This window comes from Mauremys mutica, chromosome 3, assembly GCF_020497125.1.
Source record: "Mauremys mutica isolate MM-2020 ecotype Southern chromosome 3, ASM2049712v1, whole genome shotgun sequence".
Taxonomy (NCBI): domain Eukaryota; kingdom Metazoa; phylum Chordata; order Testudines; family Geoemydidae; genus Mauremys; species Mauremys mutica.
Window position 1 is genome coordinate 168,596,402 of NC_059074.1, and position 16,213 is coordinate 168,612,614.

Here is a 16,213-nt window from a genome sequence, read left to right on the forward strand (position 1 = left end):
TTCACTAAACAACCATGCATGGCCCATCCTGTGCTTTGAATCAAATGGGAATAGTGGAAAAAAATAGCACGTGTTCATCTAATTAAAGATCGCATCACAATGCATATGCACAAGGGAGCCAAATTAAGGTTGCACAGACAACTTTAATACTGACATTTCCTACATTTTTTGCAATCTTAGCCTTTTTTCTACGTAAGTTTTTTGTGTGCAACTTCCCAGGTTTCTGAAAAAGCAAACTGAAATAACAGAAATTCCACCATTTGGAATCATATTGACACCCACGAGTCATCAGCAGAACTGAAATCCTTAGATTCACAGCACAGACCTTTGCCAATTGAGCTAATGGAGTATGGTGGCAGCAACAACAGGTTCTCATTCTCTGTGTGGACCAGCCACTAGAGGAAGATGAGACACACACTTTGCCAGTGGATTTCATAGATATTTGCTAACATTCTAGGTTCTGAAGGGGAGTGTGTTCTAGTGGTCACAGACCCTTCTGCTCCACTTTCCCCCAAGCCTGACTCTGTCCACCCCATTCCTTCTACTGTCCCTCTCCTGCCTCTTCCCTGCCCCCCCATCTCTTCACCCCAGTTCCCACCACTAGTCCCTTCCCCTAACCCAGGTCTTATTGCTTAGCCAACCCCCATCTCCACCCATGAGCTCCTCATCTCAGTCCCATTTTCGATACCAAGCAAGTATCCCTATCTGGGCTTCCCATCTGAGTCTTGTATTCCCTCCACCCCAACTCCTAGGTCCAGTCAACTGCCCTGGTCTCCTCTCCTCAATTTCAATGCCCAATGATTCCTGGAACTTATGTCCCAGCTCCACATTCAATCTCAGTCTCTCTCACCCAGCCCATAACTCCCAGTCCTCCTAGTCTAGTCATTTCCCATTCCCACCGCCACCCCGTTCCCAATCGCAGTCATCTTAATCCAGGGGACTCTGAATTACACTCAGGCAGTTTCTTCCTCTAAACAATCTGAGAATCAGCAGTGGGAACACTGAAAGCACAGGGGAGAGAGTCTCCCTATTGTTAATTGTGATGCTTGACCCTAAAATAGCCCACAGCACTCAGAAACAGCAACTGCTCAGAAAGTCCTGTTTGGCCTCTTAGAATGGAGCATGCCCAGTGCAGACAGAGTCTTCCGAGAATTTAGCTCACAAACTATAACAAGCTGTGATGTTATCTGATTAAAATAGGACCATATAGATAATTGTTGCAACCACTGTTATATATTTGCAGCAAATCTTGTACAAAGGTTGTCAAGTGAGGCGTCTATGAAAAGGTTATGATTTACTGGTTATGATTATGCTATCTGTATGCATGTATCATTTTTGTATTTGAAGTTATTATTGGCTCTATAGCTGGATTTAAAACGTTCGCTCCTCGGGTACCGCCCACAAGGTAGCTCGCCAGCACATCTTGGAGGGACCACTCAAGTTAAGTGGTTCATCAAGAAACACTTGGTTGACAATGGACCATGGGAGACGCCAATCTACATTGAGTGGACTGTCACGTAAATGTGCTGTCTGGAGTGTAGGTAATGGCTTCCTGCAATGACTAGGGAAATTGGATATGAACATGTGACTTGCCCATGTGACTCCAAACTCCATTTTTTGCTGTAATTTTCCACAGTAAGAACAATGGAATGCCCTCCACATGGCAAAAGCTATAAAAGGCCCTGGAAACATCTCCATCTGGTCTTCAATTCTGCTTCTTACCTCTGGAGAACATTTGCTACAAATTGAAGCTCTGAACAAAGGACTGAATGACCCATCCAAACTGTGGATGCACTCCAGAGACTTGACTTAAGCCAGCAATTTATTCCATCACTGCTACAAGCCTGAACCAAGAACTTTGCCATTACTGTATGTAATTGATTCCTTTAACCAATTTTAACTCTCACCTTTCTTTCTTTTAATAAATAAACTTTTGGATTTTAGATAATAAAGGATTGGCATCAGCATGATTTTTGGGTAAGTTCTAAGTTACATATTGACCTGGGTGTGTGGCTGGTCCTTTGGGATCAGAAGAACCTATTATTTAATTAGACTGGTTGTAAAGTACCACTCATCTCTGAATACAGTGCTTTTGGTGGTAATATCAGAACTGGAATCCCTGAGGAAACCGCCTTTATGTTTTCTTGTTAGCCAGTGTGATGAAACAGGAGTTTACTTTTATAAGATATATCAAACCAGCCACAAAAGAATAACCACCAGTTCTGGGTTGTGTTTGCCCTATTTCTCAGCAGTTCGTCCTGAATTTGGCATCCTCAGTTGTGACCCACTAAGGCATGGTTACAAAAGCCTCTATTGAGTACTTACAAATTGCAATTTTCCTAGAGGTTTATAACTTGGTATAATTTGGGCAATTTTTCCACAGAAACAGCAAAAGGCACTTCTCTTACACCAGAACACCCCTCCCACACTCCCAAATTTCAAGCTCTTGCTCCATAGCAGGGAGGTGCAAAAGCATCTCAATGAAACTGTTATACGATTTTTTTTTTAAACATGGGCCAATTTATTTTTCCCTAATCTCATTCCTGGAACCAGCTGAAGTGTTTTAGCTGAAACTTAAACAAAACTGGAGCAAGGAGGCATGGCCGCCTTCTGAGACTGACAGGGAGGGACCACAACCTGCCCTCTGGTGGGCTGAGCCAGGAAGGCCACGCCCGGCCCACCGGAAGCAGAGGAGCAGGACAGGAGCCAGAAGTATAAAAGGCAGGCCCTGCAGCTCAGTTGGGCTGGAGCTGCCAAGGGAGACAGATGCGTCTCTTGTGATGCTGGAACCTGAAGAGTATCTCAACCATACTGAGAACTTGCTATAGCAACCGGCCAATCGAGATGCCGAGGAGTTGCTGTGGCTACCACTGGCCACCTGCCCTGGGAAAATAGAGGACACCCACAAAATGGAAGTACCACACAAAAGGGATGTAGGAAGTAGCCCAGGAAAACAAGACTACAGTCTGGTTGAGTCTTGGCTTGATTCTAGATCAGTGTGTTGTAGGCAGATCCCCACTGACCCAGTATTGCCCTGGACTAGGACCTGGTGGAGTAGAGTGGGCCTGGGTCCCCCTGCCATCCCACCCCTTGGATGGCAACCTCCCCATCTTTAGGCCAAGAGGCCTGTGTATTTTGGCCAGCTGCTAGAATAAGGACGCCTAACTATTTGATGCCTTCACCCTGCCTGAGGACCTGGGCCCCTAGACTTTTTTGCTGTTCTGCCCTGACTACAGACCAGAACACTAGACTGTTTGGTGCTCCACCCTACCTGGGGCCTGGGTTCCAAGACTCTGTATTGCTCTACGCAGACTGATTGTTGCTCAGCCCATCTTAGAGGGCCCAAGTATCACAAACTGCTAATTTCCTCCTTTGATAGATTGCCACTTTAAGGGTGTGGCCTCCCTCTGAGATTGACAGGGAGGGACGGCCATACATGCCCAAAAAACCCAAAAATCTGACTAAAAAAAGAGACACAGCATGGAAAATTTCGGCCTAAACAGTAGAAGTCTGGCAAAGTTATAAGCAACTGAAAACAGAATCTCATAATGGGAAATGTCAGGCAACTGTAACCATACATAGTGCTATCAACTCTATTTTGAATATGTATATATGACCATATCTTAAGTTACCATTTATTGGGTGAGTTGATGCCTTAGGATATTGCTAATGAGGTCACTAGTTTGAATCCAGTCCAGCTCAAATAGGGATAAGAGGTATTTTCCATTTTATGCCATTATATGTAGGGTTGCCAACTTTCTAATCGAACAGAACCCAAAACCCTTGCCCTGCCCCTACCACACCCCTTTCCAGAGGTCCCGCCCATTCCCTGGCCCTTCTCCAAGGCCATGCCCCCACTCGCTCCATCCCCCCTCCCTCCCTCCCTTTCACCGGGCTGGGGTAGGGGGTTGGGGTGTGGGAGGGAGGTGAGGGCTCCAGCTGGGGGTGCGGGCTCTGGGGTGGGGCCAGGGGTTTGGGGTGCGGGAGAGGGCTCCGGGCTGGGTCAGGGGTTTAGGATGCAGGAGGGGGTGAGGGCTCCGGCTGGGGGTATGGGCTCTGGGGTGGGGTTGGAGATGAAGGGTTTGGGATGCAGGACGGGGCTGGGGCACAGGGTTGGGGGTGTGTGGGCTCCAGCAGGGAGTCTGGGTGTGGGAGGGGACTCCGGTCTGGGGCAGGGGATCGGGCTGCAGGAGGGGGTTCGGGATCCTGGCAAGTGTTCGCCAGGTCCCTGCAGCCCCTAGATGCCACCCCCTGCAGATTCCATTGGTCGCAGCTCCCAGCCAATGAGAACTGCGGAACCAGCCCTCGGGGAGGGGGCAGTCGGTGGAGCCTCCCTGACCGTCCATGAGTCTAGAGGCTGCAAGGACCTGGAAGCTGCTTCCAGGAGCCTCGTAAAGCCAGGGCAGGCAGGGAGCCTGCCTTAACCCAGGGCACCCCGCTGTGCCGCCGACTGGACTTATAACAGCCCGCTCAGCAGTGCAGGCCAAAGTCACCAGGGTCCCTTTTTGACCGGGCATTCCAGGAAAAAAATCAGATGCCTGGCAACCCTAACTATATGAAATCAGTTTCATAGGTTCCAATTCCATCTCTCACATCATAAACTCACCAGTTTGCTTTGTTCTAACTGGTAGATTCAGCAGAGAAGTCATGACCTGCACATGACATGGAGAAGGACCCCCTGCTATCTCTAAAGAAAGTTTTTGCCTGCCTCTCCCTCAGATCAGGGTTGAAATATGCTGGCAGAACAATGTGTATAGGACATTTGCCCAGCTGCTCCCCAGATTTTCATTTATCAGGCTGTCACCAACTGATGCCTTTCACCAGCAATGAATCCACATACTTATAAGTATACATTTCATCTTAAAAATTAAGTTACTTGCAAATATGAAATTTAGCTCATTAAATAATTTGCGTAGTGTCACATATGTACATATTTTATAAGCACGGTATGCTAAAAACACATCACAAAGCATATTTACCAACAGCACATATAAGAAATCTCTCTGTATCAGATTAATCTTCCTTAAGACAAGTCATAGAAATAATTTAGTAAAGTGCCAAGTTTTTAAGTTTTTAAGTCTACAGGGTTCTTAATTACCTCTTGTCAGTGATTATTTTATCCTAAAATTACTGTGTTATTTAAGCAGAAAACAAATGCTGGGAAATTTTTCTACCACAGTACAAATATATCAAAAATTCAGTTTTTTGTTTATCATATGCCTTCAAAATCCCATCCTGAATGTTTTCTGCAGACCTTAAAAAACTGTTTTCTAGATAGTCTTAAAAAGTGCACAAAAGAATTTAAACTGCTTTCAAAGAATAAATGGAAGATTAATTTTGGATTTTTGTTGTTTCTGAGAGAATATTGTAATTGCAAATAAAATGTTAGAAAAATAAATTTAAATCTTAAGCTCACATATATGTTCCCTGATCCACATGCAATAAGGGCAACACAGATGCTTTGAAGCTGTTCCTAGACAATATAGTACAGTTTGCGGCACTAAGTGTTCTCTTACACATTCTGACCAGGACCACTGAAATAAACAGACTTTTAGGAACATTCTAGAGCCAAAGACTAGAGAAAAATTCCCAGTACCCGACAGAAACCACACAAAGCACTTCAGAAAATGCAAAATAGTTTTTATTTGGAAAAAAGAAAATTTAGAACAAACGACAGAGATTTAATCATGAGTACTAGAATAGACTCAGACTTGAAGATCAGAGGTGACCATCATGATCATCTAATCTAATCTCCTACACACCCAGTCATTCCCGTAATAGACCCCTAACCTCTAGCCGAGTTTCTGAAGTCCTCAAATCATGGTTTAAAGACTTCAAGTTACACAGAATCCACCATTTACACTAGTTTAAACCTGCAAATGCCCCATGTTGCAGAGGAAGGCAAAAAAAAACCAGTCTCCGCCAATCTGACCCGGGGGGAAATTCCTTCCCGACCCCAAATATGGTGATCAGTTAGACCCTGAGCATGTGAGCAAGACCCACCAGCCAAACACCTGGGAAGGAATTCTCTGTAGTAACTGAGAACCCTCCCCATCTAATGTCCCCTCATCGGACACTGGAGATATTTGCTGCTAGCAGTCACAGATCAGCTACATGTCATTATAGACCGTCTTATCATACCATCCCCTCCATAAACTTATCAAGCTCATTCTTGAAGCCAGTTATGTTTTTGCCCCCACTGCTCCCCTTTGAAGACTGTTAACAGAACTTCACTCCTCTAATGGTTAACAACCTTCACCTAATTTCAAGCCTAAAAACTTGTTGATTGTCAGTTTATATCCATTTGTTCTTGTGTCCACACTGGTACTTAACTTTAACTCCTCTTCCACCCTGGTATTTATCCCTCTGAAGGAATCATATCTCCCCTCAGCTTTCTTTTAGTTAGGTTAAACAAGCCAAACTCTTTGAGTCTCCAATTACAGAAAAAAATTAACTGGTTTTCAATAAATATCATTGCAATTAGAGAATAAATTACCTAGAAAATAAAATATACTGTAAAGTGATCTCATTTAAAAGGAAGAATTGTTCTAGTGAAGTCTGTAAATTAGGAGATAAAAGTAGTATGTAGAAAAAGATGCAGGAAAGGCCTAATGGAAAAATTTGATGAAAGACACCTCACCTTTTTCTGGTGTCTTCTTGCTACTTACTTCTCTTGAAATCTTTTCTGATTCCTTATAGTTTCTCTTTTTACCTTCTTTAGAAAATGTGGTTGTTGCATTTTCTTCATGTTTCACTATAGTTTGTTCATTACCATCTGAAAAAGTTTTGTATTTCTTTGCTTTTACTTCATTAACACAATCAGGATGATCACTCGGTGTCTTTTTAAAATTTGATTCTGGTAATCTCTGCTTTGGTAGGTCATTTGCTTTTGCTTCTGAATCCTTGTATCCATCTGTACAGGGCTGCTCTTTGGGGTCCTGAAAATCAATCGCTGAAAACCTGGATTTGACTTTTCTATTCAAGTGAGCCGTAGAATTCTCCAGTACTGCATGTAACCCATTGCCTGAGTCTTTAATAATAGGTTCATCTGTTATAAATTTGTTACTATTCAAATTATTATCCTTTGAAAACTTTTCATTTTCCAAGTATTTATTTCCAGTGGCTCCTTTGCTTTTAACATGTCTTCCTACTTTTTTCATGTCTTCAGATGCTTCCATATTATTAGAATGTTTGTTAGCATCGCCCCGTTTTAATTGATTGTTTCTTTTGTCCTGGACATGAACTGACATTCTAACTTGATTCAACTCTTGTTTTAAAGAATCTGATGAATCAGAATGATGAGTCTGCTTATGTTTATCTTCTTCAACATATCTTTTTTCCTTCATATTAGTTTCCTTAGAATCTGCTAATGATGTTATATTTTCCTCTCTAATAAGCATAGATTTATCCTCTTGCATTCTAGAGTTTTCATCTTCTGTGCGAAGGCCATTTATCATGCTTGTTACCTGCTCTGTGACTGAATCAGCTACAGTATAGCTGACCTCTCCAATAGCACTGGTCAGATCATCTACAGCATTACTAAGAGAGTCAACCAAAGAAGACACAGAAGGAAGGCTCAGATTTTGTTGAAAGTTTTTGAAAAATGCCATTTGTCCAATCTTAACCAACAAATTATTTTTGGTAGAAAGTTCTTCAGTTTTGTGAATTTGTCACCCACCCAAAAGACTCAATTTTACATTTATCTAGTTTTGCTGTCCAAAAGCCTACTATATAACCTGCAGCCACTGCAGCTTTGTTCTTGCCCAAAATTCTATATGTACTGAAGGAAATAATAAATTGAAGTAAAAAAATCTTTGAAATGAAGCCAAGATCAACTAGCTCAAAACAATATTTTTCCATTGCAAAATAAGTAGTCTTTCATCAAAGTTCAGTATCAACTAGCCATAATACAATGAGTATTTGTTTTCAAAAATACAACAGAACAAGGGGAAAATGTGTATTTTATTCAATACCTGCAAAGAAGAAGTTTTAAACACTTTAAAATTATGTACTTTTACTAAATTAATTCACACTGCAATGAACTACTGTAGATTAACATAATAGCTGCACAATAGCACATACCCCAAAGGGTATCCTCAGCTCAAACCATTTGTTGCTTTCTAAGCAATGTGAGATACTTTGGGCCACAGACAATTGTTCCACAGCTGGAAGGAGAGAAAGAAGCCCTAGCCCCTGCCCCAGAAAACAAAACCTACTCCTCCCTTTTGGGAAGCAACTTTCAAGAAGGCAGGAAAGAAGAACAGCCCAAGTAAAATAAACATACCATCTCCCATACTCTATAGCTCCTTATCCCAGGCCTGTCTCTTCTTTACAAGAGAGCCAACGAAGCCAGCTGGAATTCTTCCAGCCCAAAGGCCATTTTACCAACCTCCAATCCCAGAGAAATACAAAATTCATAACCCTGATAGCGTAGTTTCTCTATTATTAAATTTTTTTGGACAGTCAGGATCCAGTAAGCCAAAGATAGGATCCAATCTTCCATATAGACAAGCTCTAGATATGAGTTATTAGCCACCAAAGAGAAACCTTTGTGTTTTCTGGTGAGTGATTTCCTTGAAATTTCTTCCCTGACTAACTGAATGAGCCACCTCCTGTGCAAGGACACTGAAGGACTTACTCAGCATGCTGAGTACAATCTCCAACAATGTAGTTCACCTACATCTATTTGAGATGGGCAATTATAGACAACCATGCAATATTTCAATTGGCATTATGCATCCAGTATCAAGGAGCATAGGGAGGGAAAAGTATCTTCTCATAAGCCAGGGGTTCTCAAACTGGAGGTCGGGACCCCTCAGGGGATCACAAGGTTATTACATGGGGGGTCATGAGCTGTCAGACCCCACTTTGCCTCTAGCATTTATAATGGTGTTAAATATATTTAAAAAGTGTTTTTAATTTATAAGGATGGGGGTCACACTAAGAGGCTTCCTATGTGAAAGGGGTCACCAGTACAAATGTTTGAGAACCACTGTCATAAGCAAAGATAATCTCTTTGGCTATATAGCCATGGAGACCTGTAGAGTTTCTGGGGGCAAGCAGTCACAGAGGCTGCCTTTCCTCCAAATAGCTCCCAGTCATCATAAACTTTTATACATATAACAGGTCTCTTTCATTTGGTCCATTTTGTATTACTCTGTGAAAGTGTTTATTAACTTTTACAGAATTAAACTGAGTAGAATATATTTCAGATACTTACAAAGTTTGTCTTGTGAATTCTTCCTTACATTGTATCCTGAATCAAGGTCTGGGAAGCCACCAACATTTTCAAAACACATCTTCTTATTAATATATAGAAAAAGAAGCAACATGAGGATAATGAACACTCCAACAGCTGACAGAAATCCAACTGCCTCAGGAGATACTAAAAGAAATAAAAAGAAAAAAAATCTACAATAGATTTCAGAATATGATGGTTCAATAACCAATACCCACAGCGTCTCTAATGTATATGCAAGATTACTAAAATAAAATTATACTACTTCAGTTTTGATGTATTTTAGATATGGTGTTAAAAAAAAGTGATCAGCTGATTAACCTACTACACCTCTACCTTGATATAACGTGACCCGATATAACACCAATTTGGATATAACACCGTAAAGCAGTGCTCGGGAGGGCAGGGGAGGCTGCTCACTCTGGTGGATCAAAGCAAGTTCAACATAACGCGGTTTCACCTATAATGCGGTAAGATTTTTTGGCTCCCGAGGACAGTGTTCTATCGAGGTACAGGTGTATTTTCTTATAGTCATCCAACACGTCCTAAATTAGTTCTCATGTAAGAGACGTCACACAGATTTGCCAAAAATAAAGGTATTTAACATCTCTGGCATCATTTTGAATATTTGTCTTACCATGTCATGTTATACAGTTTTTCATCACGTCTTGATGAACTTCAGCTAGTCTACCAGAAATTGAAAACAGAATCATCAACTCCTTTCACATTGATCAGTATGTGCACAAACATGATTTTTTTTTATTGGAAATATAGATTGTTACTAAAAAGGTACATCCATACTGTGGAAATTCCAGAAAATGTACACGTACAGAAGAGCCCTGAATTCTGTAATGATTATATTGAATAGGCATGGAGGAAATACTCAACTTCAAGAAACCCAGCTCATACCTACCAACAGCCAAGGTATGTTGAATCAGAATGTTTGATTGATTAACCTAATGAAAACATAACAAACATATGAACTCATTTCTGAGAGGAGAGGTTACTTACCTGTGCAGTAAATGGAGTTCATCAAGGTGCGCATGTACCCAATGCACCTTCAATCAGAGATTTTTTGTTGTTGTTGCCAGAACTGTCTGCTTAATCCATGCATATGCCTTAAATATCCTCATGCACTTTATCGAGGATACGTAGGCTAGTGTGGGACCAACTGCCAATCCAGTTCCTTTTCTACCATGGAACCCAGCCTAAACTAGGGACTTTGAAGCAGATGGGAGGGAAGGTGGGTTGTGGAGCACGATGCAGATAAGTAACCACTCCTTTGCTTGTCCCTGTGGGTGCTCTATTCTAGGTGCCGCCCATACAGGGATTCAACTATGAAGGTAGGTGTTTCAGAGATCTATCGAAGACAGACTAAAATACAGCCACCTCAAATGAAGCATCTGCTCTAGCAACCTGTATGTGTAGTTGCCTTACAGATGTCAACAACAGGAGTTTTTCCTCAACAAGGCTGTTGAAATGGACTGAGCATGCTGAATGGGCTCCAAGGTTAGGAGGGGAATCTACAGTCATGATTTCTTAACATGTCTTATACACCCTGAAAATTACTTAGACAGTCTCTGTGTGGAGATAGGGACATCCCTAATCCTTTCCACAAAGAAAATTAAAAAGCCTCAGGGAGTTTCTGAAGGGTCTGTTCTCTGAAGATAAAAAGCCAACACAGAATGTCTAATATACGTAACCTACCTTCCTCATGATTGACATGAGGTTTAGGAGAATACTAGTAACTGAAAGCAAGTCTACACTATCAACTTTTGCTGACTCAAGTTATGTCAGCATAAAGCCACCACGGTCAATAGATCGCTTGTGTGCATGCATAGTTGGCTCCTTGCATCAGTGCTGCACATTCTCACCAGAAGTGATTGTGCCAATACACCATGGGTAAGTATTGCTGTGTGCAACCCACCACCATCATGTGCATAGTCCTTTGGGAAGCTTTGGCAATGCATGGTGAGGCACTCACAGAAACAAATGGCACAGGGATGACGGGGCAAGAGGTCAATTTCCCAGCATGCAAAGAATGGCACTCGTGAAACCAAAAGGACCATATTAAGCTCCCAAACCAGAGATGTCTCCTTAATAGGTAGAAAAAAAATATAATCACCTCTTAAGAAAACTAGATTTTGTACTCAAAAAAATACGGCAAAGCTTTCCAATGGATGGTGAAAGACATTAATGGCTGCCAAATATACCCTTATGAAACTTGTGTATGAAGAGTTCTTTTGCTGCCTTGATGTAAAAGATCGGACAGTGCTGTTAACTGTATCAATAGTCAGGCTGAGACAAAAGGATTAAAGATATGGGCCAATTTAGTCTATGTAACTGCTATACTAGTTGTACTTAATGTTAATTTATACTTAATGCATACTAATGTATATATGGTGCAGATAATATCTATTTTTAATTTATATTATATATATATATGCTAGTCGGCATATATTGGTCACCAGGCCCCCACTTGTCACCTTGCTAATTGTTATAGCAAAAGGTGACACCTTTGCCAAATTAATATGTGAAACTGTGGGGAGGGCCTTTAAACATAATTTAAAATGTATTACCCCTGCATAAGTGGCAATACATAATGAACACAGCTAAAATTAATACACCTTTAACCACAAGTAAAGCTTTAAATGGAACTTGTGTCCAAATGAGAAATTAATATTTTAAGATCCCCATCATGGATAAGGTCTGCCTTGTGCATGTCATTGCTAATCTAAATAATGTGTATGTCTTTTGTGTCTAGTAATGTTTTTAAATTTAAATGAGTGAATTAATATGCATGTTAAAGACTCACTTTTGATAACAGCTTTATTTTGAAATTGGAATAGGCATTATTACAGTGTCCCCCACAGTGCTACATACATGAAAAGTAAAACAGAAATTTGGAGTAGTAACATTACAAGTCAGGCCTCCATACTGTCCATCCATCTTAAAGGTTACCCTTACTGTGGGTTGTCGCCATTTGGTAAGCTTCACTGGGCAGGAGACAGGAGCAGCTCAGCTTCTCTGTTCCATTGTACTGGCCTGAACCATTATGGCCATATACTGGAGTCGCAATCTCAAAAACATTGCATTGGCACATGTATTGATCTCTCTTAGTGGAACACGCAAGATATGTGCGGTGATCTCCAGGTGTGTGTTGCTGTGCGATACCAATAGTGAAGCTAAATCCAATCACCCCTCGTAGATGCATCTTTTAGGTAACCTACTGAATGGACAGTAACCAAGTTATCAAATATTGTAATAATAATGTAAAAAAAATCATACATGGAATCAGACATTGAGCAAGACTGTTTTGAACAACATATGGCTTGATTAGGATGTGATATCACTGACATCAAATTACAAAAAGTCTTCTACCCAGCCATTGAGTCTTGTGCATGTTCCTGATAAGATGCTATTATATTAACAAAGAATACAGTAATGATACATTTGCTTTTACACAATAGCGAAATTCACTATATAATTCACATTCCACTAAGAAAGGGAATTTGCCTACATGATTCAACGTACTACCGGTTTACCATAGTTTTTGTTATACACTGAGGGAAATAGCAGTTAGCTAACTGTTCATCACTAATAAGGTCATGCAGTTTTCCTTTCTCAATATTCCCTAATGAATTGGTTATGGTAGTTAACATGTAATTCCCATAAGCAGTACAAATATTTATTTACCTTCCTGATTTTCCTTTACATTTTTATTTGTTGGAATTAATTTATTAAATTTTGCTTGTGTTAGGTTAAACAGGTTAGCAATGTTGTGCATATTATACACCACATACTTTTTTTTGTTTTTAGTAGCTACACCTCAATGCCATGAATTATGGATTTAGAGAGAGTTTCCAGTTCTTGATGCTCAAAACCACTAATGTGGGTGAGGTTTATACATACATATTTTTCATATTATCCCTGTTCCCAATAGATATTCCAGATTCAAATAATCCTGAAATGTAACCAATAATTCCATCTAGATTGTGGAGTCTCCTGTTTTGAAATATACTAGACTGCTGAACAGTCTTTTGCCCGACCATTGAGTCTTGTGCACCTTCCTGATAAGATGCTATTATACAATTATCAAAGAAGTATACAGTCATAATCCATTTGCTTTTCCACAATAACCAAATTCAGCCATATTCCACTGAGAATGATTTAAAAGTACAGGTATATGCATAAACTAACTTTGCTTACCAACATACAGTTTAAACAACAATTAGGCCTGGCTGGGCTAGTGGTCTTTGTAATGTTTCTATAGTCGATTGCATACTCAGTTGTCCATATACAGTATGTTGAAGTGTAGTTGTCCAGTCTTATTTATAAACACACTATCTTTTCTTCTTCCAATGCCTAGGGCATCTTCACTAATATCTTCTGGTGTCTTCTGGCAGTGGGATGTTGGTTAACTTTTTTTTTTTTTAATTTACATTTCCCTTGTTTTCAGTAAACCAAATTTATATACAGATTAACTTAGTTCATTTACAATGTAATAGGGATCAAGTCACTTACAATACAAACTACACTTTGATACAGCATATGACAAGAATGACCTGGTTATGTTAATCTAATTTTTTCCCCCAATTATTAAAATGGTTTTGATTTTTATTCTGATTTTTCCAATTCTTTCGCACAAATTAAACATGATTTAGATGCTTTTGCAGTTTTTGCATAAAAACATTCATTATTACTCCTTCAATATGTGCACTACTAGTTTTTAAAACAGATATAGTACTTGACTGCTAAAGCAGATGCTCGCAATCTTCTGTGAGAACATGCATTGCGCTCCCCTGTTGAGCACTCTGTTTTAGCTAGGGAGTTAGTCACAGAATTTTTACCCAAGCTTTTTAGAATTAATCTGCTTGTGGTAGCAATTGAATTTTTGTTAAATATTAGAAAGTATAAACCTTATAACCAATACCTTTTCTTAGCATAACACAAAATAGTATAAAAATTAAACCAAAATGAAGTTTACATGCAGATTTATGCAAGCACTTGAGGGCATTAAACTTTCATGACATTTGCTTGTGCTTAGAAGACAAAGTTAGAGACCTGCTGAAATTGTTTGGTCAGCTCTAACATTTTGCAACATAATCAGATATAGCAACAATGTTGAACAATATATATTATCCTATTTATATCTATATTTTAATATTTAATAAAGGGGCTAAATAAGTTTATAGACACTTTATTAAAATATGATTTTATTAATATTACCTTTACATTAATGTTGAGGTAATAAGGTAATAATAGAAGTTTTTCCCCTACAGCAGCATTTCTCAAACTGGGGTCCGTGGACCCCTGGGGGTGGCCCAAGGGTACTCCAGAGGGTCAACTCCTCCCCCCACCCCGCATCTCCAGGAAGCTCCTGAAGCCAAACCAGGAGATTTTAAGCGCTAAAAGTCCAGCAGCGCAGTGGGGCTAAGGCAGGCTCCCTACCTGCCCTGGCTCCACTCTGCGCCACTCCTGGAAGCAGACACCACGTCCCTGTGGCCATGTAGCCCTTGGGCACTGTCCCCCCATCCAGAGCGCCATCTCTGCAGCCCCCATTGGCCAGGAACTGTGGGGGCAGTGCCTGCAAGCAGAGACGGTGCATGGAGAACCCCTGCCTAGGAGCTGCTGACAAGGAGATGTGACAGTTGCTTTCAGGAGCTGCCCGGGGCAAGCACTGCCCAACCCACGCCTGAACTCCTCACCCCCTCCCACATCCCAACCCCCTGCCCCAACCCAGAGCCCTCACCCAAACTTCCTCCTAAAGCTGCACCCTGCACCTCCTCCCGAACCCAAACTCTCTTCCAGAGTCCGCATCCACTTCCTGCAACCCAACCCCCTACCACAGCCTGGTGAAAGTGAGCGAGGATCGGGGAGAGCAAGTGACAGAGGGAGGCGGGATGGAGAAAGCAGGGGTGGGAAGAGGTGGGGTGGGGACAGGGTCTTGGGATCAGCAGGGGGACTTAGGGGTCCCCAAAAAATTTTTAAATCAGAATGGGGGCCCTGGGGTTACTAAAGTTTGAGGACTGCTGCCCTACTGTTTTTTTCTCCTTTGATCAAAAAGCCTTTAATTTAAAAAACCTTTTTGTTTGTAATTGCATTATTTACTAAGACTGAAATATATGTACATATATTTATCACTACAGCCTTTTTGAGCTTTGCAGAAAAATTTAAATTTAATGATGGTTATGATCCAGCCTTAATATTAAATAGTATGATACCACTTATATTAATTTTTTTAATTATGAGTATAAATTTGGCTTTTTTGCAACAACAAAAATTAGTCAAGTGACACACAACATAAGACAATATACATGACAAAGGGAAAACTTACAATTAAAGATCAATGGTGCCAAAATTGTATTTATAGCAATACAAGATAAGGCATTAAGACCTTAAAGTTATTAAGGCAACACATTTTGGAAAGCAAAAACAGTAAACAAAAGAATTAAACACTTAATCAGCAAGTTTTTATTTAAACTTGTAATAAGCATTGATAAAAATCTCTATTAAGCCATTTGCCCACTTTGTTGTACAGTATTAATTAAGTTAACTTAAGGCAATTTCCATTACTTGTTACTTTTATCTTAAGAATACTGCTATACAGAAATATGGAAAACACGTTTCTTATATTAGTGGCTAGGATTTGAAGCAAAGTTAGCATTTCTGTTGCTTGGTAACTATATCTCAAGAAGGTTGAGTATCTTCAGCTGCTACATCTCTAAAGAGCTAAAATCAATTTACTGGACTTATAAACTTTTTATCTTAACCATTTTGATGGTTTCTTTGGGTTTTTTTTCAGCTTCTCCATTGCTCTTTCTGCAACAGAGATTTCTGTAACAACTATAAACTTTTAACTTTTAAAAGAAAGGGAGGGCAGAAATGAGGAGAAAGCAATGTGGGAAGGGAGAGTGACATCAGTCAAGAGAGATTAAGTGAGGGCATTTCAAAGTACAGGCAGCTAAACGTTAA

General features: G+C 40.4%; 1 protein-coding gene across 8 annotated transcripts in view; it reads right to left on the reverse strand.

Annotated features, from left to right (window-relative positions):
• SYT14 (synaptotagmin 14) overlaps positions 1-16,213 on the reverse strand; it is a 215,603-nt gene that overhangs the window by 122,038 nt on the left and 77,352 nt on the right. For 7 of the 8 annotated variants that reach the window (XM_045011364.1, XM_045011363.1, XM_045011361.1 and 4 more), the window contains one exon: positions 9,221-9,385. In XM_045011364.1, coding sequence (XP_044867299.1) covers positions 9,221-9,385 — 165 coding nt within the window. Of the gene's footprint in view, positions 1-6,640; positions 7,974-9,220; positions 9,386-16,213 lie in introns of those variants that run through there. The other variant, XM_045011357.1, reaches the window with a different exon arrangement.